Source organism: Macaca thibetana, chromosome 11 (genome assembly GCF_024542745.1).
Source record: "Macaca thibetana thibetana isolate TM-01 chromosome 11, ASM2454274v1, whole genome shotgun sequence".
NCBI classification, from domain to species: domain Eukaryota; kingdom Metazoa; phylum Chordata; class Mammalia; order Primates; family Cercopithecidae; genus Macaca; species Macaca thibetana.
The window spans coordinates 52,713,004-52,740,535 of NC_065588.1; the positions used below are offsets into that span (position 1 = coordinate 52,713,004).

Consider the following 27,532-nt stretch of genomic DNA (forward strand, 5'->3'; position numbering starts at 1 on the left):
CTAGGACATCTCTGAAGGACAGTGGTGAAGGAGAATCTTCCCAGTGGGCAAACCTCTGAGCAGTGCATCTGGTTGTGCACTTTGCATGGAAGGAGAAATGGCCAGATGTGTGATTATATACTGATTCATCAGCTGTAGCCAATGGTTTGGCTGGATGGTCAGGGACTTGGAAGAGGCAAGATTGGAAAATTGGTGACAAAGAAATTTGGGGAAGAGGAATGTGGATGGACCTCCCTGAGTGGTCAAAACTGAAGATATTTGTATCCCATGTGAGTGTTCACCAAAGGGTGACCTCAGCAGAGGATTTCAATAACCAAGTGGATAGGATGACCTGTTCTGTGGACACCACTCAGCCTCTTTCCCCAGCCACCCCTGTCATCGCCCAGTGGGCCCATGAACAAACTGGCCATGGTTGCAGGGATGGAGGTTACACGTGGGTTCAGCAACATGGACATCCATTCATTAAGGCTGACCTGGCTTTGATCACTGCTGAGTGCCCAATTTGCTAGCAGCAGAGACCAACACTAAGCCCTCGATGTGACACCATTCCTTGGGGTGATCAGCCAGCTACCTGGTGGCAGGTTGATTATATTGGACCTTTTCCATCATGGAAATGGCACAGGTTTGTCGTCACTGGAATAGATACTTACTCCGCATATGGGTTTGCTCATCCTCCACGCAATGCTTCTGCCAAGACTACCACCTGTGGACTCACAGAAGGCCTTATCCATCATCATGGTATTCCACACAGCATTGTCTGTTACCAAGGTGCTCACCTTACAGCTAAAGAAGTGCAGCAGTGTGCTCATGCTCATGGAATTCATGGGTCTTACTATGTTCCCAGTCATCCTGAAGCAGCTGGATTGATAGAATGAAGGAATGGCCTTTTGAAGTCATAATTACAACACCATCTAGGTGACGATACTTTGCAGGGCTGGGGCAAAGCTCTCCAGAAGGCCATGTACGCTCTGAATCAGCGTCAAATATATGGTACTGTTTCTCCCATAGCTGGGATTCACAGGTCCAGGAATTACAAGGGTGGAAGTGGAAGTGGCACCACTCACCATCACCTCCAGAGACCCACTAACAAATTGTTTGCTTCCTGTTCCTGCAACATTATGTTCTGCTGGCCTACAGGTCTTAGTTCCAGAGGGAGGAGTGCTGCCACCAGTAGACACAACAACGATTCCATTAAATTGGAAGTTAAGATTGTCACCTGGGCACTTTGGGCTCCTCCTACCTTTCATTCAACAGGCTAAGAAGGGAATTACAGTGTTGGCTGGGGTAATTGACCTGGACTATCAAGATAAAATCAGTCTACTACTCCACAACAGAGGGAAGAAAGAGTATGCATGGAATATAGGATATCCATTAGGGCATCTCATAGTATTACCATGCCCCGTGATTAAAGTCAATCGGAAATTACAACACCCCAATCCAGGCAGATGACAAATGGTCCAGACCCCTCAGGAATGAAGGTTTGGGTCATTCCACCAGGGAAAAAACCATGACCTGCTGAGGTGCTTCCTGAAGGCAAAGGGAATACAGAATGGGTAGTAGAACAAGACAGTCATCAATACCAGCTATGACCACGTGACCAGCTGCAGAAACAAGGACTGTAATTGTCATGAGCATTTCCTCCTTCTTTTGTTAAAAATATGCTTATGCATGTAAACACTTGTACTAAGAAAATATCTTCATTTTATTTCCTTTTCCTTTATCATGTGACATAAGATTTATTGATGCCGTATCAGCATTTAGGTATTGTTAACTTTATGTAATAATATTTGGGTTGGGGTTTGGTGCATTTCTGGTTGTGCAAAGGATAGTTGTATTATGTTAGGCACAATTATGACCTTATTATTATCTTTATTTGAAGATTATGTATGATCTCAGGAGATGTGTATGGGTTCAAGTTGACAAGGGGTAGACTTGTGATGGTTAATACTGAATGCCAACTTGATTGAAGGATGCAAAGCATTGATCCTGGGTATGTCTGCAAGGATGTTGCCAAAGAAGATTAACATTTAAGTCAGCGGGCTGGGGAAGGCAGACACACCTTTAATTTGGTGGGCACAATCTAATCAGCTGTCAGCGAATATAAAGCAGGCAGAAAAACGTGAAAACGTGAGATGGACCTAGCCTCCCAGCCTACATCTTTCTCCTGTGCTGGATGCTTCCTGCCCTCAAACATTGGACTCCAAGTTCTTCAGTTTTGAGACTCGGACTGGCTCTCCTTGCTCCTCAAGCTTGCAGACAGCCTATCATGGGACCTTGTGATTGTGTAAGTTAATAAATGCATATATATATACACACACACATACATATATATGTACATATATACACATATATATACACACCTCCTGAGATCATAATCCTCAAGTAAAGACAATAATAAGGTCATAATTGTGCCTAACATAATACAACTATCCTTCCCACAACCAGAAATGCACCAATCCCCAACCCAAATATTATTACATAAAGTTAACAATACCTAAATGCTGTGTATATATATATACACACACATATATGTGTGTGTATATATCTATATCTATATCTATCCCTAATACAACTGTGAAACAAAATTTCAAGTAAAGCAGTTTCCATGGCAGTTTGATTTAAAGGTCAAACTTTCCCAGACTCCAAAGAACACTGGGGTCAAACAGCACCAAAGGAGAGTATCACATGCTAACCAGGCCCCCTGCTTAGAACAACAGCATAAAAGCCTGGATACATGCAATGGCATCCCACTTTCCTGTTCAGCAGTAACTCCAGATTCCATGCAATACTGGGGCCAAATGGTATTGCAACTGTGAGGGAAAGTTCTAAGGAGGGCTTAGCAGTAGACCTCAGAACCTCCGCCAAAAGCATCCTCTTTGGAGAGGTGGAAGTCCAGAGGATCCCCTGGAGCATCACCCTTTGGGATCCAGGCTTACTCTGACCTTAGGTGGGCACCAGTACCACTTTGTTTTCCCTCCAGAGGCAATGGCCTACTATGAGCTGTGCAAGGCCATACTTTCCCATGCTTCCTGTTCCACTAGAGTGATAGCCATGAACTAAGGCATTGCAGCTTTATTTTTCTTTCAAAATATTTGATCTAAACACTTAGTTTCCTTTAAGCCAATCAGCTAGAGCTCTTTTATATAAACATGACACACCTGACACATATATCCACACAGAAACAGACAGAGATCCAGTAGTTCTAAGATTTTTCATGTTCCAATCTCCTAATTGCATTGCTGGCCCTGGGGTGAAGCCCTTTAAGAACCAGGGCCAGGAAAACATGTAGTTTCTATGGCCTAATAAGTAGGCATAACTGAAGACAAAAGCATTTTGAGAGGGATCCATCTGCCCCTAATTCCTGGGGCTCCATGAGGAAAACAGAAGTCTTTCTCAAAATGGGTCAGTGGTACCTCTTTCATTTTCCCAAGGAGTCCCAGGCCATCAGAGGATATCTTGGGGCCCCTCATGTGTGCATCAAGAGTGGCAAGACAAGAATGGAGAAAGATAATTCAGTAGACTGAGAAGAAAAAACCCTTCACCGGAAAAACAATGAGAAATGACATAAAGGCCTTTTAAGTATACGTAAAGCTTGGATATCTATGAACATCTACTTTTAGTTAAGCTAACTTTTAACCATAGCGTTCGTTTTTAAGAAGTCCTTTTAAATCTTTTTGTTTTTTCTTTTTTAAGGCAGAGTCTCACTCTGTCGCCCAGACTGGGGTGCAGTGGTGCAATCTACGCTCACTGCAACCTCTGCCTCCCATGTTCAAGTGTTTCTCATGCCTCAGCCTCCCAAGTAGCTGGGACTACAGGTGCATGCCACCACACATAGCTAATTTTTGTATATTTAGTAGAGACAAGGTTTCACCATGTTGGCCAGCCTGGTCTTGAACTCCTGACCTCAAGTGATCCACCCACCTTGGCCTCCCAAAGTGCTGGGATTACAGGCGTGAGCCACTGCACCCGGCCCCTTTTAAATCTCTTATTACCCAACCTTAGCCATGACAAAAAGGCCAATTAAGCCATGGAGTAGAGAATACAGTGATTTATATCATTCCTGCAACCAGTTTGCACAGAGAGAGAGAAGCCAGAAGTCCCACAACTTTTACCCTTTTACTGGCATGTCAGCCTTCCCAAGCCATGGAGCCTTAATGGCCCTGGAGTCCTGTGAAAGGGAAAAAGCTTTTTTCTTTCTCCAGAGTCTGAAGGTCAAAGGAGTCTAGTGATGTAGAATGCACTCCATCCGTGAAGTGGGGGGGCCTAATAAGCAGGAATTAGTCATGCTCACCTTTGCTGTGCCCTGACTCCTGCTGCCATCTGCCTCAGGTCTAGTGTTCCATTCCAGGGATTCAAACCAAAGCTTGGGACAAAAAGATGCCTCAGGAGAGTGTATGAACCCTTTAAATTAGTCCCAGATGACCCTCTCCAAATTGCAGCTAGCAACTGGCAGGGGCCACTCCTCTGTTGCCTCCCTATCAGAAGTAGGTGAAGCTGTGGGGGAAGGTCCTCCTCAAACAAGGGAGAGAAAAGGAGTCTTGGGAATAGGGGACCTGGCCCAAGGTGACAACTAAGAGGTTGGGCTTTTCCTGAGATGTCCCTCACAGTCATGCTAAGAAGGGAGTGCCTAGCTTGGAGAGAACTGAAAGTCCCGCTTGAGTCCAGGAGGAAGTCAATCCTCCTTCCCTCGATCCCCAGAATCACCCAAGGCTCCTGGATGGCAATGGTGGTCTGAATTACCAAAGCCAGGGAAAGGAACCCTGGGACCCATCGGTCCTGCTGCATCATTTGGGAGACCAGCCCTGTATCCAGTGACTGGTGTCTCGGGAACAGTCCTCCCTACAGTGCTCCATATTTGCAGCAGTCAACAGGTGCAACTTGGGAGCTCTGCGGTTTTGAGTCTTCAAGGTGGCTATTAGAGCCCCTGTCTTTTTCTTGTGTTTCCTTCTCTTGGGTCTCCTGATCCCTATAGTAAAAGACCAAGGTGGCCGCTTTCAGGAGGTCCTCTAAAATACTACCTGGTCCTATGGACTGTTTCTGCAGCTTCCTCTTGATATCAGGGGCTGCCTGAGTAATAAACTCATTCCCTATGGCCAGGTATCACTCTATTGAATCAGAAGATAGAGGGGTGTGTTTTACGAAGACCCCTCTTAGCCTTTGCAGGAAGTCAGTGGGACTCCCATCCAATCCCTGATGTACCATGGACAGCACAGTGCAATTGAGGCTCAGTTCCAGTCCCTCACAAGCCCTCCAATATGCATACCTGAAAGAATTTCTTCTTCCATTGTCCCATTATTGGGGTCCCATTTAGGGTCCTCAAATGGCACTGCTATTCTTCCAACTGGATAAGCTCTTCCCATTCCCTGGTCCTATACAAGATGTAAAGCTCATCCCCAAAATTCTCTGCCACTTGCTGAGAGTGGCCTGCTTTTCAGCAGTGGTCATCGTTTGATTCAAAAGTAACACGGCCATCCTTCCAGGAGAGCTCAAATACTTGGGTTAAGTTCTGGAATTCCTTTTTATATTTTTCAGGGCCATCTGAAAACCTGCCAAGATCCCCCTTAATTTGCCTGAAGTCCTGAAAAGAAAAGGAGACCTGGACCTTAATGGGGCCATATTCACCAGGCATCTGTTGTAGGGGCAGGAGTGAGACTGGGAACAGCTAAAATGATTTCTAGGATGAGGCAAGCTTGGAAAAGAACCTGGATAGGGAGGAGCAGAGGGAGTTGATTCCCCTGCTGGAGGTACCTCTGGGATTTGCTTCCCCAGTTCCCTGGGATTGCCCCTTGCAGCCTCTCCTGAGATGGCCACTAGGAGGGCTGAATCAATCCTACAATGTTGGCAAAGGTCTGGGTCACCTTGCAAGGCAAAGAAGGCCTGCACATAAAGGACCTTGGACCATTTGCCTTTGTGTTTACAGAAAAGCTTTTTTCCTGAGGAAATGCTTCTTTTCTGTGCCTCAAGGTGCTTGGCTCTAAGTTGGCAATCAAGTAAATTACAAGAACATTTTCACCACAAATTTACATACAGATATGAAGGCACACTTTGCTTTGTGGTACCCTTAACCTTCTATTTTATACTTGATGACTAAGCCAAATGCTCATTCTACCCAGTAATCTCTGTGGTTTGTAACAACATCGTTAACATTTAAGGATATCGCCGCCCTATCACAAGCAGGTGAAGCTGTGGAGGCAGGTGTTACAATTTAACATTGTATATAAAAGATAAGAACCATGACAGCCTCGAAAGAAAGCAAGAAATAGATAAACAACAATAAAAAAGACTGGAGGTCCTAGTGCCAACACCCCAATGGGCAGCTGGGGACTGGAGTTAGTCCAAGGGCTTTTGGATAACACCAAGGTGTGGCCTCGACCAGATACCCTCAGTTACCCTAGGACCTCCTTCCAGTCCCATGTGACAGATAGACCTCCGTGAGGGGAAACTGGGTTGGAACAAAGCCAATATTCCCAATACCCGAGGGTGGTGGGGGGTTGAAAATGTCCTCCCCAGCAAGCCTGTCCTCCATGTCTTAAGTCTGGCAGCTGTGCTAGTTACTTTTAACTGGCTGACAGAGGCCTGGTATTTTTTCTTCATTTTGACTATTGTGGAGTTTAAAGATGCCGAAAAAATGGACAGAATTGCTTTTACTCACCCTTCTGCAGATTCTGGACAAGCCCCCAAAATATCATGGGATCTCTGGGGTGTCAATTTTTTTTTTTTTTTTTTTTTTTGAGGCAGAGTTTCACTCTTGTTGCCCAGGCTGGAGTGCAATGGTGAGATCTCGGGTCACTGCAACCTCCGCCTCCCGGGTTCAAGTGATTCTCCTGCCTCAGCCTCCCGAGTAGCTGGGATTACAGACATGCGCCACCACGCCTGGCTAATTTTGTATTTTTAGTAGAGCCGGAGTTTCTCCACGTTGGTCAGGCTGGTCTCGAACTCCCAACCTCAGGTGATCCGCCCACCTCAGCCTCCCAAAGTGCTGGGATTACAGGCGTGAGCCACCGCACCCAGCCGGGTGTCAATTTTTTCTGGCTAAAAACGCCTGTGGCCATGGTGCCTGAGTTCTTGTCCTGAATCCAGGAAGAATGAGGGACACAGACAAATGAAGGGTGAAGAAGATGAAGAGTTTTATTTAGTGTTAGAACAGCACAGAGGAGGCCGGGCACAGTGGCTCATGCCTGTATCCCCAGCACTTTGGGAGGCTGAGGCAGGTGGATCACTTGAGGTCAGGCATTCAAGACCTGCCTGGCCAACATGGTGAAACCCCGACTCTACTAATAATACAAAAATTAGCTGGGAGTGGTGGCGCACACCTGTAATCCCAGCTACTAGGGTGGCTGAGGCACGAGAATTGCTTGAACCCAGAAGGCAGAGCTGAGATCACACTACTGCACTGCAGCCTGGGCGACAGAGTGAGACTGTCTCAAAAAAAAAAAAAAAAAAAAAAAAAAAAAACCGGTCAGAGGAGACCCACAGTGGGTAGCTCCTCTCTGTAGACAGGTCGTCCCACGGAGTATTCAGCTCTCAGCAGAGACGAGGCCCTGAAGAGGGTGGCCTGTGGTATCTCTGCCCTCTATCCTCTGGCCATCCTCTGCCCTGCTCTGGCTGAACCCACGGACCTCAGAGGGGAAAGTGTGTGCCAGTTGGCCCATGGGCAGCCATGGGCAGGCCTGGAAGAGGTACCACAAGTCCTCACTCTGCTCCACGGGACTGGCAGCCCAGCTCCCAGCCTTCAGGTCTTCCCTGGCCCAAAGGTGGGGCCTTACTACGGACCCACCCCCTTCTGCCCAGGAATCAATCTCTCTCCTGCTGCCATTCATGGCCCCCAGGGTTGGCCCCAACCCCTGCTCCAAGATTGGAGCAGCCGCCAGTAGTGGAGAGAAGGCAGGCAGACACCCCCGAGCCTGCAGGGATGAGGGAGGGTCCTTCCTGGGTCCCCTGAGGGTGTAAGCTGAAGAAAAACCTGGCTCCTGCACCTGGGAGGGTAGCTGCAGCGGTGCCCGGGAAGGTAGATCCTGCTTGCTCCTGGCTCTCCCCCAAGAGCACAGAGAGGCTCAGATCTATAGTTGTGGTTTGGGTGGCTGTCCTGCCCAGGAGGGTGGGGGTCCTGCCTGCTTCATAGAGCAGGAGGCCTGGATCTGCAGCTGCACTTTAGGCAGCTGTAGCAGCACCCCAGGAGCTCCCATCCCAACTCAGAAGGGGCAGGCTAATGGAATGTGCACCCCAGCTGCACAGTTGGCATGATGGCAGCTGCCTCTGCCACCACCAGCACTTTGGGAGGCTGAAGCAGGAGGATCATTTGAGCCCAGGAGTAAAAGACTAGCCTGAGCAAGATGGTGAGATCCCATCTCTACAAACATTAAAAAAAATTGAAAAATTAAAAATTAGCCAGGCATAGGTACCTGTAGTTGTAGCTGCTTGGGAGGCTGAGATGGGAGGATAGCTTGAGCCCAGGAGTTTGAGGCTGCAGTGAGCTATGATTACACCACTGCACTGCAGCCTAGGTGACAAAGAGAAACCCAGTCTCTATTTACAAATAATAATAACAGAACTAAAAGAAAAAAACAGATAAATCCAGTATTATAGTTGGTGACTTTAATACTCTTCTTTCAACAACTGATAGACTTATTACGTACAAAGTCAGCAAGAATATAGAAGAACTTAATATCATCAACCAATCTAACTGACATTTATAGAATACTCCAACAGCAGAATGCACATTCTCAAGTACCTATAGAACACTCACCAAGGTATACCGTATCTGGGCCATAGAAGAAACTTCAACACATTTAAAATCATTGGCGCTTTTTTTGTTGTTGTTGTTAAGAGACAGGGTGTTGCTCTATTGTTCAGGCTGGAGTGCAGTGACAATCATAGCTCACTGTAACCTCAAACTCCTGGGGTCAAGAGATCCTCCTGCCTCAGCCAACATGTCTGGCTGATGTTTGAAATTCTTTGTAGAGACAAGATTCCATTATATTGCCCAGGCTTGTCTCAAACTCCTGGGGTAAAGTGATACTTCCACCTCAGCCCCCCAAAGTACTGGCACTGCTGGCATGAGCCACCACATCTGGCCAGCATGTTTTTTAATCATTGTATTTTTCATCATTGTGTATCCTATGGCTATCAAGTGATGTTTATTTTGGATTTTGAACACCACATACAGCTTGCCAAAAAATTAGAATTCATCCCTTCTATTCCTATCCAATTTTCCTATAGCACAAAACTCCCAGTCTCAGGCTCTAAGCTATGGCTCTTCAGCGAGACTCACCTCTAGCAGAACTACCTCTGACCCATTGGCCTTGTCTGACCAGTTCTATCTGAGCAGCATAGTACAAAGCTGTGCCTGTTTATAGTAGTGTCGTGGGATTCTTGGGATGTCGCTTTTCCAGCTGGAAACCTCTGTGGCCAGTAGTGCCTTTACCCAAGTGTTGCTTGGGCTCGCTGTGCTTGTTCCACCCATTTGGCCCAGCAGGCTGCGCTCTGCTTGCGCTACCGGCCTGGATCCCATGCCTGCCATGGGTGAACCAGGTGTGCAGCAGCAAAGGGTGTGTGAGCACAGGGTCTGGCCACACTGTGCATAGCCAGGCATGCCGGGTGCAGCAGGCAGGCAGCTCCAGGTACCGGCTCCATGTGAGGTTGTGGCTGGACCAGGCATACTGCAAGGAGCTTCCACTGCAGGCACCAGGGAATGCGGTGGCACCTGGGAGCTTGGAGACACCAGAAACTGCAGAGCCCCAAAGAGGGTGTCATAGCCCTGGTTCTAGGAGCCCCTGGGTCTGGGCTCCTCAAAGGGCCACAGCTCTTCTCTTCTAGTCGCCCACAAAGCAGCAGGGGCCCACAAAGCAGAGTGGCAGGGGCGGCGGGGGGTGGCAGTCGTGTTTCAGCCCTGTTTGTGTTACAGTTCTTTCAGTTCCACCATTCCGTGGGTCCTGAGTTCTCGTCCACATCCAGGAACAATGAGGTACACAGACAACTGGATGGTAGGGCAGAGAGGAGCTTCACTGAGCGACACAACAGCTCTCAGGAGACCAGCAGAGAGTAGCTCCTTTCCACAGGCAGGTCGATTTGATGTCTCTGTGAGTTTGGCTAAGTCCGAGGTTTTTATGGGCTGCAGAAGGGAGGAAGTGCATGCTGATTGGGCCATGGACAGCTCAGAATAAGCATCGTGAGTTCTCCTTCTGGGTGATGGACTCCACCCGGAAGTAACAGTCTGGCCCCCAGCCTTCAGGCTGTCCCTGGCGTGAAGGTGGGACTTCACTGGACCTGCACCTTTCTGCCCAGGAGTCTGCCTCCTGCCATCATCAATAATGTCATCCACGGGACCTAAGCTGTTCCTGCTGAGGGGCACTTGCAGGCCCCTGCCAAGCCACCCTTGGCTCCCCCTCAGTCTCTCTCTCATGTTTGTCAGTGTCCAAAGTTTGTAGGGGGCCAAGATGGCAGGGGGCTGGTGTGTCAGCACCGCCAGGAGGGTGCGCACACATGGCCAGGTCACAACAGTGATGGGCTTGGCCTCAACTTTGCTTCAAAAACAGAGTGGGAAGAGGCTATGCAGTGGGAGCAGGCACTTCTGAGCCTGTGGGGGCAGTGAGGCTTTGCTGGCCCCTAAGAGCATAGGGATGCCTGGATCCACAGCTGTAGCTGTGCTGCTGTAGCTGTACCCAGGAGGGTGGGGACCTGCCAACTTGGAAGCGGGCAGGGCTCCTGCCTGTTCCTGGCTCTCCCTGGTTCCATGGAACATGCAGCCCCCACCACACCTCCCCTGGCGTCTTCGCAGTGACCACTCCAGATGGGCCACCACTGCCATCAGTAGGTTCCCACTCCTGGCAAAAACTGGAACACATTGTGCTCAGGATATTCCTGCCCCTGCTCACAGTACTCAGTGGGAAAGACACGTCTGGCTTTTCCTGGGTCTGACTGAATCCTGTCTTAACATCTGCAGAACAGAGGCCATGGTATCACCTGGCATGCTCCTCCTTATGCCACTGAAATTCCAGAATCCTTGGAGCTGGTGTGTATGGGACTATGTGGCTTTCACACATCCCACCCTGTATAGCCAAATCTGCAGGGCCTGGTATCAAATTTAGTAGTCAGCCTGCTCCAGGGCTTTCCTTAGTGCCGGGCCCACTAGATTCTGGGTAGAGAGGACATATGGAAGAAACCAGGCAGGAACTTTGGAAGCCAGGTCTGGTAGAATCAGGGTCTGCAAATACGAAGCAAGGGATATTAGGGCCTTAGTTTGGGTTCCATATGAAATGGCAGCCAGAGTGTGTGCAACACATAGCAGTAAATGATCAGCTGAAGTGGGAGTTAGAAAACAGACCGTTTCACTTGCCCATTACCTCCAGGCTTGGGTTCATTTTAGGTTACAGCCCAATTACATGGGAAATGGTACCCTACTGATCTTATTTGACTTCTCCTATTCCCAGGTCACCAGGGCCTTCCTCTGCTTCACTTTCTACTTAAATATTTGAGAGCCCTAAATTACCAGAGGCCAGTGAGAGGTAGGCTTTCCTGGGTAGGTTGTTCCAGTCCCAGTTCTCTGTCTCATGAGAGGGGACAGTTGCTTGTCTCTAAGGTCAATAAGGGGCCCAATTTTGGCAAACATTTGCCTATTTGTCCTGTGGTGTTCTGCTCAGATCTCCCTTCAGGAGAACACAGAGTGAACATTCTACTTGGCCGACAGACTTAGGTTTCCACTCCTTAGGATGTTCTGCAGTGATCGCAGTAGCATCCCTCTCTACAGGTTGCTCTGAGACAATGACTGGCGGACAGTGCTAGAGCCCGGCCAAGTCTGCCAGACATGGGACTCCTCAGTCATGTAATCTTCACTCTGGGGCTCTATATCAACTTGGCCAAGATTTTCTGAGTAGCACTGTAATTTTTCTCTTTCTCCCTTTCTTTTTTTTTTTTTTTTTATTGAGACGGAGTCTCGCTCTGTCGCCCAGGCTGAAGTGCAGTGGCCGGATCTCAGCTCACTGCAAGCTCCGCCTCCCGCGTTCACGCCATTCTCCTGCCTCAGCCTCCTGAGTAGCTGGGACTACAGGCGCCCGCCACCTCGCCCGGCTAGTTTTTTGTATTTTTTTTAGTAGAGACGGGGTTTCACCGTGTTAGCCAGGATGGTCTCGATCTCCTGACCTCGTGATCCACCCGTCTCGGCCTCCCAAAGTGCTGGGATTACAGGTCTTTCTCCCTTTCATACATGTATGACCGTCATCATGATCTATAGGTTCTCCCAATCTATACCTGAACTGATACATACTGACTAATCAGAGCTTCTTCAGGAGTCAGAAATGCTGCAAAAGCAGTATCTACCTCTTGCTCCCACATTCCCAGTCTAATCTAAGACAGAGACCCAGAATAAGGAGAAATCAGATGGCTGTGACTCAAATAAGTAATAAATAGCTTTTTACTCCTCTTCTAAATATTTAAAAATTTCCAAAGGGTAAATAAACAGAAAAGGATAAAAACACCTCTTGAGCCTAATATGTAGTAAATTTTCTATCTGATAAATACTGGTAGAAGAAACTGGGGCTGGAAATTTCAAAGAGTGATGGAAGGTCAGGGTCCAGTTCTGGGCATTTCTTAAAAAGGCAGCCACGGCCGGATGCGGTGGTTCATGCCTGTAATCTCATCACTTTGGGAGGCCGAGGTGGGAGGATCACTTGAGGTCAGGAGTTCCAGACCAGCCTGGCCAACATGATGAACCCCCATCTTTACTAAAAATACAAAAATTAGCCAGGTGTGATGGTGCATGCTTGTAATCCCAGCTACTCAGGAGGCTGAGGCAGGAGAATTGCTTGAACCCAGGAGCCAGAGGTTGCAGTGAACTGATATTGCATCACTGCACTCCAGCCTGAGCGATAGAGTGAGATTCCATCACAGGAAAAAAAAAAAAAAAAAAAAAAAAGGCAGCCGCTAGGCCGAGCATGGTGGCTTACGCTTATAATCCCAGCACTTTGGGAGGCCAAGGCAGGCAGATCACCTGCGGTCAGGAGTTCAAGACCAGCCTGGCCAACATGGTGAAATCCTGTCTCTACTAAAAATACAAAAAATTTGCTGGGCGTGGTGGCTCGTACCTGTAATTCCAGCTACTTGGGAGGCTAAGGCAAGAGAATCACTTGAACCCGGGAGGCAGAGGCTGCAGTGAGCTAAGATCACGCTGCCGTACTCCAGCCTGGGCAACAGAGCGAGACTTCATCTCAAAAAAAAAAAAAAGGCAGACACTGGGGACAGCAGGACACAGCAAAGGAGCAGCACAGCCCGGATCACGGCGGGGACAACAGAGCAGCCCTGCTGGAAGGAAGCAGTGCTCAGGCTGGGAGGTGGAGAAAGGCTCAGGATGAAGAGACACCAAGACTGGCCAGAGCTAGAAAGTGTCTAGCCCTTGGAAACTTCAATTACCATGGAAATAGCTTCACTCCTACTTTTAGAGGCTATGAGAGATCCTCATCTGTTCAGGAAAAAATAAAAATAAAAAGTCAAAGCAACAGGACAATCCAAATCCATCCTTTACTTAGGAGCTTTCCTGAGCTGAATGGCTATTTTCTGAATCTCACCTTCGCCCTATCTCAGCTGGAAGCACAGGGAGCAAGAAAGCTGACATTCCCAAGAATGGGTAAGAACATAATATTTGCAGTATGTATCCATCCTTTTCCTGCCTAGATTTTGTCCTTTTCTATGCCCCATGCCAACAAGTTGGCTTCTCTTCCTTTGTGGCTCCTCCTTCTTCCTGCTGCATACTCTTGTCACCCTAAGAATTTACCCTAGACAAAAGGATCTAGACGTAAAAATGCTTTTCTGTGTCTTCTGCAGGGAAAGCAGAAGAAAAGGGAAGGTTGTTGGTTTTTTTTTTTTTTTTTTTTTTGAGACAGAGTCTCGCTCTGTCACCCAGACATACGCACTGGCGTGACCTTGGCTCACTGCAACCTCTGTCTGCCTCCTGGGTTCAGGCGATTCTCCTACCTCAGCTACCTGAGTAGCTGGGATTACAGGCGCTTGCCACCATGGCTGGCTAATTTTTGTATTTTTAGTGGAGACGGGGTTTCGCCATGTTGTCCAGGCTGGTCTCAAACTCCTGACCTCAAGTGATCTGCCCGTCTCAGCCTCCCAAAGTGCTGGGACAACAGGCTTGAGTCACTGTGCCGGTCTGCTGTTCTCTTTTTACCCTAAAATTTTTAAGTTCTTCTTTCAAGAGCACAGCAGGGGGCCGGGCGCGGTGGCTCAAGCCTGTAATCCCAGCACTTTGGGAGGCCGAGATGGGCGGATCACAAGGTCAGGAGATTGAGACCATCCTGGCTAACACGGTGAAACCCCGTCTCTACTAAAACAAATATAAAAAAAAACTAGCCGGGCATGTTGGCGGGCGCCTGTAGTCCCAGCTACTCTGGAGGCTGAGGCAGGAGAATGGCGCAAACCCGGGAGGCGGAGCTTGCAGTGAGCTGAGATCCGGCCACTGCACTCCAGCCTGGGCGACAGAGCGAGACTCCGTCTCAAAAAAAAAAAAAGCACAGCAGGGGAGGGGCTGGGGAACTCAGATATACTGACAAGTCAGACTGAGATCAGAACTTCTACTCTTACATGTTTAATACCAAACATAAAGCAAAAACGTTCGTCATCTAGAGTACTATATTCCAGCCCTATCTCAAATGCAGGAATGGGGCTCTATCTGGTATCTAGAGGATGATCACAGGAAAGAAAATGAGGACAGAGGCATCTGGTATCTTCCAAAAGTGGTACAAAACCCCCACCTGTCATGTCATAAAGCTCCCTATCTGATGCGGTGGCCTGCCTCCAAGAGAAAGCCAAAAGGAACAGACCAGTAAGAGGGGTCCAGGGTGCTTTCTCTATTTCATTCGCTCCTCTTATTTGCTAAGGAGCTCTAATAATCAAAAGAAATGGTTCCTAGAAGAAAAGGAATAAATCCCCAGAGAGCTGCTGGGGCATACCAATAAAAACTGGGAGAAACAAAGACTGATAGCAGAGAAGGCCAATACTGCTGCTGAAGTTTGTCAGCCTAAATCCGTGGAAGAGCCAGGATTGTACTGCTCTGTCCGGTAAGAGGAGTGTCTGGGTCCTGTATGACCCTTCCAACTCTGACTTAAATGTACCATCTAAAAACGTGTCTATCTCTACCCCTAGGCTTCTTAGCTCTTCAGTCATCCTCATCATCCTCAATCTGAAATCGTTTCTTCTTTTGGATTCTTGGAGCTGCCAACTCTGGTGCTGTGGGAACAACAGGGGTGAGAAAGAGAGAGAATATCTAAATATGTTAAGGGGTAAGAAGGTGGTAGAGTTTGTCTTCAGGATTAGAGAAGAAAAAGAAGGTCCATCCAATTCCCTACCTCTGTTTCTGCCCTCATCTTCCTGTTCCTCGTCACTGTCCAGCAACTGTCGCTTCTTGGTTGCTGTCTTCAGCTGCTCTTTACCAACAGTGTCTTCCTCTGCAATGACCATAAATAATGACACAAAATCAGGAACTCAGTCCTCATATTCTCAATATACCTTTCCTGCCCTCTAGACCAACATGGCTGATACGTTAATACTCAGAAGATGGCTGTCGCACTATTACCCTCTGGGGACGCCAGGCCTTTCTTCTTGTGGGTTAGCAAGAGGGCCCTCAGGGCTTGTGGTCGGTGCTCTTTACAGTGCTCCTCATCAGAGCCTTCCTCTCCAGGGACTTCAGGCTGTAGCTCTGGCTGCAGCTTCTGTTCCTCCTCTGGTTGATTCAAAGAAGCTGCTACCCTCCGGAGCTGGGTAGGACTCAGCTTGGCTGGAATTCGCCAGAAGGTTTCCTACAGGGGCCAAGAAGTTGAAAAGGGAAAGGACCAGCCTCTTGTTCCCCAGTTTGATATTCATTGAATATATATGACCCAGCATTGGTGAAGATCCACAAGGGTTGTGAACTCTACTTAATACTTATTTATCCAATATATAACCAATGCCTAGCACAGTGCCTGCTACATTAGGAGGTTCCCAGTAAGTATAGGTTTTTTTGGTTGTTCTTTTTTTTTTAAATGAGAAGGGGTCTGCCTCTGTCACTTGGGCTGAAGTGCAGTGGCACAAGTATAGTCCACTGTAGTCTCAATCTCTTGGGCTCAAGCTATCCTCCCGCCTCAGCCTCTCAAGTAGCTAGGACCACAGGGGTGCCATGATGCCACCATGATGCCCAACTGCTTCATAATTTTTTGTAGAAACAGGGTCTTGCTGTGTTGCCCAGGCCAGTCTCAAATGATCCTCCCACCTCAGCCTCCCAAAGTGCTGCGATTACAGGCATGAGCCATTACACCTGGCTATAGTTGTTAACTGAATAAATAAATAAACAAATCCTGGGGATGTAAAGGTGAATCGGGTATGATCCTCGCTCTCAAATAACTCAAATCCAATGGGAAAAATAACAAATGTGCCGTAATATCACAGGATTTTTTTTTTTTTTTTTTTTTTTTGAGGCAGAATCTCACTCTGTCACCCAGGCTGGAGTACCATGGCAAAGTGATAAAAGCTCACTGCAACCTCATCCTCCCGGGTTCAAGCAATTCTCCTGCCTCAGCCTCCCAAGTAGCTGGGACTACAGGCACCTACCACCACACCAGGCTAAGTTTTGTATTTCTAGTAGAGACAGGGTTTTGCCATGTTGGCCAGGCTGGTCTTGAACTCCTGACCTCAGGTAATCCGCCTGCCTCGGCCTCCCAAAGTGCTGGGGTTACAGGCGTGAGCCATCGTACCTGGCAGATTCCACAGGACTGAGGCTGCATCAGGGGAATGAACAAATCACAACTGCAAAAGTGATTATTTTTACTTCAGGGGTTGAAAGAATGACAGGGACTGCTTCTCTGACAAGGTGACAATTGAGCAGACTCTTGAAGACTGCGTAGAGGTCCATCAGTAAGACAGATGGAGTGGGTGTGTGTCACCTTGTGTGCACGGTTGCAGCCTTCCACAGAGGGACAGGCATGATTAGCCATTTGGAGGCATGAAAAAGCCTACCAGGGTGATGATGATGTAAAGTTGGTGTGTGAGTGGTGTGGCTGTGAGGCTGCAAAGGTTGGCCAAGGATGGGCATGCCATTTGGAATTTGTGGATTCTGTCCTGCAAGCAGTAAGGAATCATCAAGGGCTCTGGACAGGGCACTTGACCCTCCATATCCAGAAGTTCTGAATCTGTGGATTCAAAACACTGTAAATCGACAATATTAAAAAAAAAAATTAACTATAAAAAATAACAACATAACATTACACAATAATACACAGCCTGGGCAACATGGCATAACCCCATCTCTACAAAAAATACAAAAAGTTAGCTGGGAGTGGTGACATAGGCCTGTAGTCCCAGCTGCTCAGGAGGCTGAGGTGGGAGGATCACCTGAGCCTGGGAGGTTGAGGCAAAAGTGAGCCGAGACTGAGTCACTGCACTCCAGCCTGGGCAATGGAGTGAGCCTCTGTCTGTCTGTCTGTCTCTCTCTATGTATATGTATATATATTTAAAATACAGTATAACAATTATTTACCTAACATTTACATTGTATAGGTATTATATGTAATCTAGAAATGACTTAAAGTATACAGGAGGATGTAACTAGGTTATTCACAAATACTACAAAAAGGGACTTGAGCATCTGTAGATTTTGGTATCTGTGGGCAGGGGGGTCCTGGAACCAATCCCTCCTCAGATTCCCGCCAAGATACTAAGGGACAACTGTAATCAAAACTATATTTTAAAAAGGTAAATCTGGGGGCAGTCTGGAAGATGGATTTAGGGGAAGGGGAGATTAGAGAGAGGAAAAGAAGACTAGCAGAATGGTTGCTGCAGGAATCTTGGTCAGAGATGACAAGGCAATGAGGAGGATTGAGATGACAATGAGGATGATAAGGAAGACCACCATGACAGTGAGGAGGACCATGATGGCGACTACAGTGAGGAGGAGGAGGAGGAGATGTATTTGGAAATAGGACTAACACGCCTTGGGTGACACTCTAACTGGCATATTTACCTGCTCAGAGGCGGGGGGCCGAACCCCTAGCTTGCGCAACAGCTGCTGAAACTGTTCATTCTCCATGGCTTCCTCATTTTCCTCTGTGAGTGGCACCAATGGAACTGCCTGGGAGCAGCCTAAGACAGGGTCAACGGTCATATGGTGAAGATATAAGAGAAGAACTGGTCCTCCATCCCATGACCAGGTAGGTCTCCAATAGCCTCCAGGGCTCTCCTAAAAGCGTCATCTGTCCACTCACCATCCTCTTCCCGATCATCTGCTGCTCGGATCAGGCAGTGCTGGAGCCACAGGAGCGGGGTAGAAAAGCCTAAGGAAATGAGGGAAACTTACATTTGACCCTACTCCCAAGCCCTCCACCTGAGACACCTCTCCCAGGCAAAGTCCTCACCTTCCTGATGCAGGCTTTGACCAAGGTTTTCAGTTGAAAGGACTAAGCTACCCTGGACTTCTTCTGCCTCTGAGCTCCCTTCTTCATCCTCCTCGCTGTCTTCCTCAGGCAGCTTTTCCTCTTCTTCCAGATCTTCCTGGCAAAAATCTTTCAGGGACTCCGCTCCATTTGGCTAAAATTCATTGGGGGTTGGGGGAATGAACATGAAGGCAACACAAGGAACTTAGTGGAGTCTCCTGGTTCTTGACCCCTCCCCGCACCGCACCCGCTCTCTGAGAAGGACCTGGTCAGAACAGCCTCAAGCAGGAAGAATGTGGGTGGACTGCTCCTAAGGAGCATTTCAAGGGGAGCGGGCCCATGCCAGCAGAGCCAGGGTCAGACTGTTACCAAGATGGAGGATGCCAACTTTTTCCGCCGTTTCTTGTACAGCTCCCGCCGCTCAGCCACCAGCCCCAGAGCCAAGAGTTTATCCACTATTCGGGCCCGTGAGCGTTTGGCTGTGATATTCTTCATGATATGACCCAGGACATCTATAAAAAGCGAGCATGTGAATACCCAAGGGCAACAGGGGAAAGAGATGAGTAAAATAAATAAGAGGTCTCTGGAAAGAGGGTAGCTCAATTCATCCAAAAATGACCCTTACAAATATAGTAAGTGAACAGAAGGGATGGGAGAATCTTTCCTTGGGAATAAAAGACAGCCCCAAAAGAAATGGATAGCTTGGCTTTCATCTCAAAGGTCCCCTGAGTTCCACCTCACTCACCATCCGAGTCCTGGAATTCCTCAAAAAGCCGCTGCAGCTCCAACTCCTGATCCCCCGTCCACAGTACAATATGGGTTCCTTTCCTGATTAGGAAGGTGTCAGTGGAAGAGGAAGCCCAGGAAGTGAACACGCGTCCCTATCCCAATAGCCTCCAAAGCATGCGCCTCTCTACCTTTGGAAGTCTTTGACACTGTCAGCCAGTCCCAGCTGTACCAGATGGTGGATGATCTGCTTGCGTGTTCGAGGAACAGTATTCAGGTGGGCCAAGATGGCTTCCACCACATCCTGCCCTGGCATGGGAAATGACTGAGGCAGTAAAGAAGGTCCTGCAGCTTAGGCTGCCCTCTTCACAAACTTTCCAGATCTCAAGGCCTCTCACCTTCCACGTCCTTATGGGCGAGGTACAGCTCCCGAAGACGAGCCTCTTCTTCGGGGCTCCATGTAGGCGCTCTGCGACTCGAAGACCTGAATGGTGAAAGGAGAAAGGGAGCATATAGGTTCTTGGCCCAAAAAGAGGAGACCAAAGGCCTTCTCTGATCAGTTCTGAAAGGAACAGGAAGGACGAGGCAGGTAACTGAAAGAGGCCAGCCGAGAGAGGCCTACAGTGTGCCTCCTTCCCCTCACTTTCCTTCCACGTAAGAACCTAAAAGTCAAACAAAGAGATTTTCCAGGTTGGGCCAGTGGAACCCTGACCATTCTGACTCCAGGGGCTAAGAATATTATGGGAAAAAGAGACTAAGTGTGAAAGGAGAGGGGCTGAGACATTAAGGGAAAGAAGACAAACATTTCTACAAATCCTCATGGTTTCCCAGCACGTTTTGGGAGAGGTCGCACACGGACTCTCTCCGGGCAACCACCCAGCTCCCAACAGTGACCACCTCTACGGAGGCTGGTGACGGAGAAGGAAACTAGATACACAGTAGACTTAGGCTCCAGTCCCTGCTCCTCTCTTGGATAACCTTAGGTAAAGCATTTCACCTCCTGAGCCTGTTTTCTCACCCATGACAGGGAAAGAAAAAGTGGGCTAAATGACATGCAAGCTCTTACAGCTTTAACATTCTGTGACTCTGCATCAAACTTCCCCTACCCCCACCCATCCTTTGCCAACTTCAAGCTCACCTGTCATCCAGGGAGCCATAGCCCTCAGTCATCTCTCGAACCACAGCTGTGTTCTTCCAGAACAACAGCTCCACAAAGGCTTTTTGGTTGACTGCGGCCAGTGCAAAGAATTTGCCCAGGATGTATTTGGCAAAAGTCACTAGCTCCTGTACGAGAAGGAGGTTACTATGAGGCCTCTGGTCCAATGCAGACCCGAACCTGGCCCTCTAGGTATTTTCTCTATAGCTGTTCCCAGCTGCCCCCTCCTCACTCACTCTCTTCTGTCCTTCTCCATGCAGCTCCCTCAACCTGCCTGTCTACTTTCTCATTGTTTTCCCATCTCCCAGCCCTTGACACCTCTCAGCACCTTCTATCTCCTGAAGATTATTTATTTACCTGAGGGTTCCCATACCCTTCTAAACCCCCATTCCTTGTTACTCCCTCACTTTGTAGGCTCCAGCAGCAGGGTCACTAAGCAGACGATTGAAGAGGCAGAAGACTGACAGCTGAAAAAGTAGGGCTTCCATTTTGAGGTCATGGGCCAGCCGGTGCAGCATCTTCACAATGCAATGGTTAGTGTGAGCACTATTCTGCTGGTAGCTCCGCAGCAGCAGCACATAGGCTCGAACGACAGTTGAACATGCAAAGCTGCACCAAAGCAAGGAGGGAGAGGATGTCAGCATAAGGAAGACATAGCTCATCCTCAGAGCTGCAAAATCGCCACTCTAGGACCAACTCAGGCCTCTCAGCCCGCACCGTTTCAGGTAGTCCAGAAAATTAAATTCTTTCTCTGACACCTGGACCACTTGCAACTCCTCCTCCTCCTCCTCCTCCTCCTCTTCTTCTTCTTCCTCTGTCCCACATTCCTCTGGGCCTTGCTGCCCTACAGACAGAGGGAGGATTACTGAGTCTCTGTTATGTTGGTGCTAGAAAAGAGCTGGAAGGAGACAGATGTGAAAGGTGGAGACTTACGGGGAAGTGGAGCAGACAGGATTTGTTTCAGCAACTGGATCTCTTCCTCTGGAGAAATGTCTTGAGAGCCAAACACATCTCCTTCAGGCCACACCTCCCTGGAGCACAGACAGAAAAAAGGCTTTACCCAGGGGAAATCTGGCTTTAAATTTATAATTTGAAGTAGAAGAAGGAATTTAGACATTTCTTTTGTTGGCCAGAAAGAAAATGCAAACTGTTACCTCAAATGAAACAAAGACCCCAGGGAAAATTTTCCTCATAAGCCACAACTCAATAAAAATCAGGTAAGAACAAAATGTAAACAATCTAAATGTTTGATACCTGGTTGAACAAATGTATGTATTCACACAATGGTTTTTTTTTTTTTTTTTTTAGACGGAGTCTCGCTCTGTCGCCCAGGCTGGAGTACAGTGGCACGATCTTGGCTCACTGCAAGCTCCACCTCCCAGGTTCACGCCATTCTCCTGCCTCAGCCTCCCAAGTAGCTGGGACTACAGGCAACCGGCACCACGCCCAGCTAATTTTTTGTATTTTCAGTAGAGACGGGGTTTCACCATGTTAGCCAGGATGGTCTCGATCTCCTGACCTCATGATCCGCCCACCTTGGCCTCCCAAAGTGCTGGGATTACAGGTGTGAGCCACCATGCCCGGCCCACACAATGGTGTTTTAAAGCCATTAACAATTACAGAAACATATCTGATGAGAAATAATGCTCACAATATACTGAGAAGTGAAAAATTACTATAAATCAGCATGTACAGTATTTCATTTTTGTAAAACAAGGTATATATGATATTTTTACATGTAACGGAGGAAAAAAACCTCTGCATGGTTACTCATCAAAATGTTAATGATGCTTATCTTTGGCTAGTAGAATTAAAGTAAGTCCTCCCTTAATGTCTTCAATAGGTTCTTGGATACTGCCACTTTAAGTGAAACAATGTATAACAAAACCAGTTTTTTTTCTCTTAATATTATAAGAAACCTGCTGTAGGTCATTTCACTCAAAGTCGCAATTACCAAGGACTTATTGACGATGTCAAGTGAGGATTTGCTTTATCTTTATTTTTTTCTCAATTAGCTATGCTTTTTTAATGTTTTTCGAAAACAAACAAAAAAACCCAACAAACCAATCAAAACGCCCCAGGAGTCAGTCGGTATAGAGTCCCAGAGCCTTGATGAGATGACTCTCTTTTGAAGACTGAGAACCCTGTACCACAGTGATGGCCTCCTCCTTCCCACAAAGCCCAAGAGGATAAGCAGCAGGGTTCTTACCGGGCAGACCTCAGGAGAGTCAGGGCCTGTGGGGCCTGGCCAGCCAGGAGACAGTCTTGGATCCGTACCATGGCTTCTGCCCGCTGCTCCTCCACTGGCACCTCTGAGGCCGCATCAAAGGGAACCATGGAGTCTATGCCGAGCTCAGGATTCTAGAGATGGATAAAGCTATGGGAGCGGAGGGAGTGGAAAACCCAGATTGTATACCCAGAGTACTATTCTCAAAAAAGACAGAGTGTCTGTAACCACCTACCTGGGCACAGCATTCCAGCTGCTCAGCCAGGGCAGGCCACATAGCCTCCAGTTCTTCTGGGCTAGATGGGACATTACCAGAAACAGTGGCCTGGTCTAGGACCTTCTTCTTCTTCCTTCTCTTCTTTCGTTTGTTCTATGGGGAAAGAATTGTATTAGGATGTCAAGAGAGCTAAAGAGGCCTTTTCCCCATCAGTGTCTTTTCTATTACAAAACGAATTAACTGGACATTCACAGAGTGCCCATTATGTGCTATCCATTGGTAATAGAAAGCAATAGTGAACAGCATATTTCCTTCCCTTTGAGGAGCTTTTACTCTAGTGGTGGAGACAGGAAGTAGAATGGTAATTACATTAGAGTGTGGATAAGAGCTACAATGTGAGTAAGTATAAGATGCCATGGCAAAAATCCTGACCCATTTCCTGAGTTCAGAGGTTTGCCAAAAGCAGTGCTATCTCAAGAGGCCTATAGAATAAGCAAATGCTATGAGGATCAAATAAGACATATGGAAAAGCTTCATAAAATGCAAAGCACTATGTAAATAAAGCCTCCAATTTTTTTCTCCTGAAAAGTAGGATAGCCAGGCGCAGTGGCTCACACCTGTAGTCCTAACACTTTGGGAAGCCTAGGCAGGTGGATCACTTGAGGTCAGGAGTTCAAGACCAGCCTGGGCAACATAGCGAGATGCTGTCTCTACAAAAAGTACAAAAATTAGCCAGGCATGGTGGTGTGTGCCTGTACTCCCAGCTACTTGGGAGGCTGAGGCAGGAGAATCGCTTGGGACTGGGAAGCAGAGGGTTGCAGTGAGCTGAGATTGAGCCACTGCACTCCAGCTTAAGTAACAGAGCGACACCCTGCAGAAAAAAAAAAAAGAAAAGAAAAGCAGGAGTGACTCAATACCCAAATCCTGCTTCTCCCAAGTCAGGGCTGTGAACCAGTCTTTGGTGTGAGTACTCAAAAGTCAAACAGGATGAACTGGGAGGCCCCTGAAGGTCATGTTCCATTAAAGAACTTACAATCAAACACACCAAATGTTAGGAGCATGAGTTTTAGAGTCCAGCAGATCTGGATTTGAGTATTGAATTAGTATTACTAACAAGACTTTGGACAAGTTGCTTAACCACTTTGGGCACATGTGCTACTGTGAGGATTATATGAAAACATCAGCACAGTGTCTGACACATAGTAAGTGCTCAATAAATGATAGTACCTAGTATTACAGATAATAACACAGAACCCTGAGTGCAAAAAATACCCTTTAGCAAAGTCTCATTGGTACTACTGCATCTTTCAAATCCAGTTATGACAGAATTTTAACCTGTGGCAACTAGAATTATAGGAAGGTTCTGGTACAAAAATCCGGTTTTTTTTTTTTTTTTTTGAGACGGAGTCTTGCTGTCGCCCAGGCTGGAGTGCAATGGTGTGATCCTGGCTCACTGCACACTCCGCCTCCCAGGTTCAAGTGATTCTCCCAACTTCAGCCTCCCAAGAAGCTGGGATTACAGATGCGCACCACCATGCCTGGCTAATTTTTGTATTTTTAGTAGAGACAGGGTTTCGCCATGCTGGCCAGGCTGGTCTCGAACTCCTGACCTAAGTAATCTGCCCACCTCAGCCTCCCAAAGTGCCGGAATTACAGGCATGAGCCACCGCACCTGGCCCAAAATCTGTTTATACAAAGCAAAGTCCCTGTGTTTCCAGGATACAAATTCCCTGGGGTTTTCATTTTGTCCTGGGGTTTTTTTTTAATGTGAACCAGTAACTTTATTTTTCAGAGATAGGGTTTTGCTCTCGCCCAGACTGGAGTGCAATGTCTTAATCACAGTTCACTGCACCCTCAAACTCCTAAGCTCCAGTGATCCTCGTGCCTCAGCCTCCTGAGTAGCTGGGACTACAGGTATGTGCCACCTTGCCGGTGAATTGTTTTTTGTTTTTTTTGAGACAGAGTCTTGCTCTGTGGCCCAGACTGGAGTGCAGTGGCATAGCACAATCTTGGCCTACTGCAACCTCAGCCTCCTGGGTTCAAGCAATTCTCATGCCTTAGCTTCCCAAATAGCTGGGACTACAGGTGCGTGCCATCATACCCAGCTAATTTTTGTATTTTTAGTAGAGAAGGGGAGGCTTTGTCATGTTGCCCAGGCTGGTCTCAAACTCCTGGGCTCAAATGATCCACCCACTGTGGCCTCCCAAAGTGCTGGGATTACAGGCAAGAGCCACTGTGCCCAGCCTGTCCTAGGCTTTTCACTTATTCCACTTTGGGTTCATGGACAACTGTTACAATCCCAACTTTATAGATCTGGAGACCGACACAAACAGCTTGAGCTTATTCCAATAATAACCAATACAGGACTAGATTCCAGACCTTCTAAAGTTCAATTTAAGGCTCTTTTAGTGTTGCTGTTGAGACAGAGTCTCACTGTGTCACCCAGGCTGGAGTGCAGTGGCATGATCTTAGCTCACTGCAATTTCCACCTCCTGGATTCAAGTGATTCTGTTTCAGCCTTCTGAGCAGCGGAGATTACAGATGTGCGCTACCACGCCTGGCTAATTTTTGTATTTTTAGTAGAGACAGGGTTTCACCATGTTGGCCAGCTGGTCTTGAACCCCTGACCTCAAGTAATCTGCCCACCTCGGCCTCCCCAACTGCGGGGATTATAGGTGTGTGCTACCGTGCCCGGCCGCAACTTAAGGCTCTTTCCATCTCACCACAATGCTTTCAAGGTATAACCAGAAAATGCTACAGCATAATTATTAAACTCTAAAATTATGAATCCCCAGGGTTTTTGTACTTGGCACTTGGTAGGTGTTCAATAAATGTTTCCTGACTGAACTAAAATATTTATGGCAGATCAGAGATTATTCTAATGGGAGAACGAAACTGTGGTAGACTCACACTGGCCAACACCCACAAACCTCTTGCTGTCATAGCTCAGAACAGGTTTAACAGATGAACTTAAGCTGTACAAACTGTGAGAAGAAAGCCTCCTTTCCTTGACTCTCCCTCACAGCTCTTTCTACGTCGTGGGGCTGCTCAGTACCTGCACCACCAGGTTCCCACGGCTCCGACAGAACCGCTCCAACATTTTGAGGAAGAGGTGGGTGGTCTCCACCAAGTCACGAAGGAAAGAACGGGGCTGGCATCTCTCATCAAACTTTCGAAAAAGTGTCAGGAATAGTTCTCGGTACTCCATCACATAGAAAATATTGTCTAGGAATGGGGAAGAGAAAGGGATGGAAGGGCTATTCTGGAAAGCCTGGAAAAGGAGAGATGGATGAAGCTGGGACTGGGAAGAATGAGATTCTCATCATGAGATGGGACAGGCTGGGATCGGGGACCAGGCCAGGGCCTCACTCTTGATGATGCGGCTGCTCTCCCTCACAGCCTCATCTGGGGATAAGTCCATCTCATTCACTGTTGCCAGCAGCTCCTGATAGGCCTTCAGAGCTAAGTGCATCCTGAGAGTTGAGGGGAAAAGGTGAAATGGAGGACAACTTAGGGCAATGGCCCATGGAAACAGCAACCTCCCACGGCCAAAAAAAAGAAAAAAAAATGTGCCACCCAAACCAAATTTCCCAGCCAGTCCTTGCTCTTCAGACTGACCACTTGAACCCTGAATCAGGGAAAAAGCACCAGCCAGAATTCAAGCATTCAGATCCCTAGCTCACTCTAACTCCAGTAACCATCCCACTCACCGGCGTGCCCAGGAGGCAGCTTCCTTGCGGTCAGTCAGCATCATCTCGTAGTAGTTAGTGAGGTTCTGCTCAATGAAGTGGAAGGTGCGGACGCTGAGGGTCTCAGAAACCAGGCCTGGCCGGAAGGAGGCAGCTCGGTTGAAGGCCATGAAGAAAGCCAAGGCCCACATATAATAGGTCTCATCATGCTGCTGAGCTTTCTCCCGAAGCAGGTGATCCTAACAGTTAAAAAAGAAAAAAAAAAAAGATCACCGTGACTTCAGGGCTTCCAACTTCTTCCTTTCTGTCCTATGATGATGGAATGGATGCTGGACACCATTGTCATAATTTTTTTTTTTTGAGGCGGAGTCTCACTCTATTGCCCAGGCTGGAGTGCAATGGCATGATCTCGGCTCACTGCAACTTCCAGCTCCCAGGTTCAAGCGATTCTCCTGCCTCAGCCTCCCGGGTAGCTAGGATTATAGGTGCCCGTCACCATGCCCAGTTAATTTTTTGTATTTTCAGTAGAGATGGGGTTTCACCATGTTGCAGGCTGGTCTCAAACTTCTGACCTCAGGTGATACACCTGCCTTGGGCTCCCAAAGTGTTGGTATTACAGGCGTGAGCCACCGCGCCTGTTTTTTTTTTCTTTTTTTTGACAGTCTTGCTCTGTCATGATGAGGCTGGAGTGTAGTGGTGTAATCTCGGCTCACTGCAACCTCTGCTTCCCAGGTTCAAGTGATTATCCTGCCTCAGGTTCCCGAGTAACTGGGACTACAAATGCACACCATCATGCCACCTTTTTTTTTTGTATTTTTTTCCGTAAAGATAGGGTTTCACCATGCTGGCCAGGTTGGTCTCGAACTCCTGACCTCAAGTGATCCACCACCTCGGCCTCTCAAAGGGCTGGGATTACAGGTGTGAGCCACCACGCTGGGCCACCGCTATCATAATACTCTAGGATCCACAATTTCCAACTCTCTCCTGTTCTCCCTTTCCTCTCCCTCTGAGGCAATTTTTCCAGAGCCTCTTTTGTCATGCTGGGAGCCCACTCACTTCTGGCATTTTCACTATCTCTCAGGGACATCCTAACTATATATGCTTCCCACCTACTAGTCC

General features: G+C 47.8%; 1 protein-coding gene across 2 annotated transcripts in view; it reads right to left on the reverse strand.

Moving 5' to 3' along the window:
• Window positions 1-14,563: 14,563 nt before the first annotated feature.
• TIMELESS (timeless circadian regulator) overlaps window positions 14,564-27,532 on the reverse strand; it is a 36,096-nt gene continuing 23,127 nt past the window's right edge. For both annotated transcript variants that reach the window (XM_050747254.1, XM_050747255.1), the window contains exons 11-29: window positions 26,435-26,652; window positions 26,094-26,197; window positions 25,780-25,949; window positions 22,743-22,877; window positions 22,490-22,641; window positions 21,214-21,311; window positions 20,998-21,124; window positions 20,688-20,889; window positions 20,263-20,408; window positions 19,523-19,608; window positions 19,316-19,433; window positions 19,144-19,226; window positions 18,768-18,910; window positions 18,381-18,552; window positions 18,231-18,299; window positions 17,990-18,108; window positions 15,572-15,794; window positions 15,345-15,443; window positions 14,564-15,225 (exon numbers count right to left, since the gene is read on the reverse strand). In XM_050747254.1, the coding sequence (XP_050603211.1) occupies window positions 15,155-15,225; window positions 15,345-15,443; window positions 15,572-15,794; window positions 17,990-18,108; window positions 18,231-18,299; window positions 18,381-18,552; window positions 18,768-18,910; window positions 19,144-19,226; window positions 19,316-19,433; window positions 19,523-19,608; window positions 20,263-20,408; window positions 20,688-20,889; window positions 20,998-21,124; window positions 21,214-21,311; window positions 22,490-22,641; window positions 22,743-22,877; window positions 25,780-25,949; window positions 26,094-26,197; window positions 26,435-26,652 (2,535 nt within the window). In that variant the 3' untranslated portion in view covers window positions 14,564-15,154. The remainder of the gene's footprint in view (window positions 15,226-15,344; window positions 15,444-15,571; window positions 15,795-17,989; window positions 18,109-18,230; window positions 18,300-18,380; window positions 18,553-18,767; window positions 18,911-19,143; window positions 19,227-19,315; window positions 19,434-19,522; window positions 19,609-20,262; window positions 20,409-20,687; window positions 20,890-20,997; window positions 21,125-21,213; window positions 21,312-22,489; window positions 22,642-22,742; window positions 22,878-25,779; window positions 25,950-26,093; window positions 26,198-26,434; window positions 26,653-27,532) is intronic.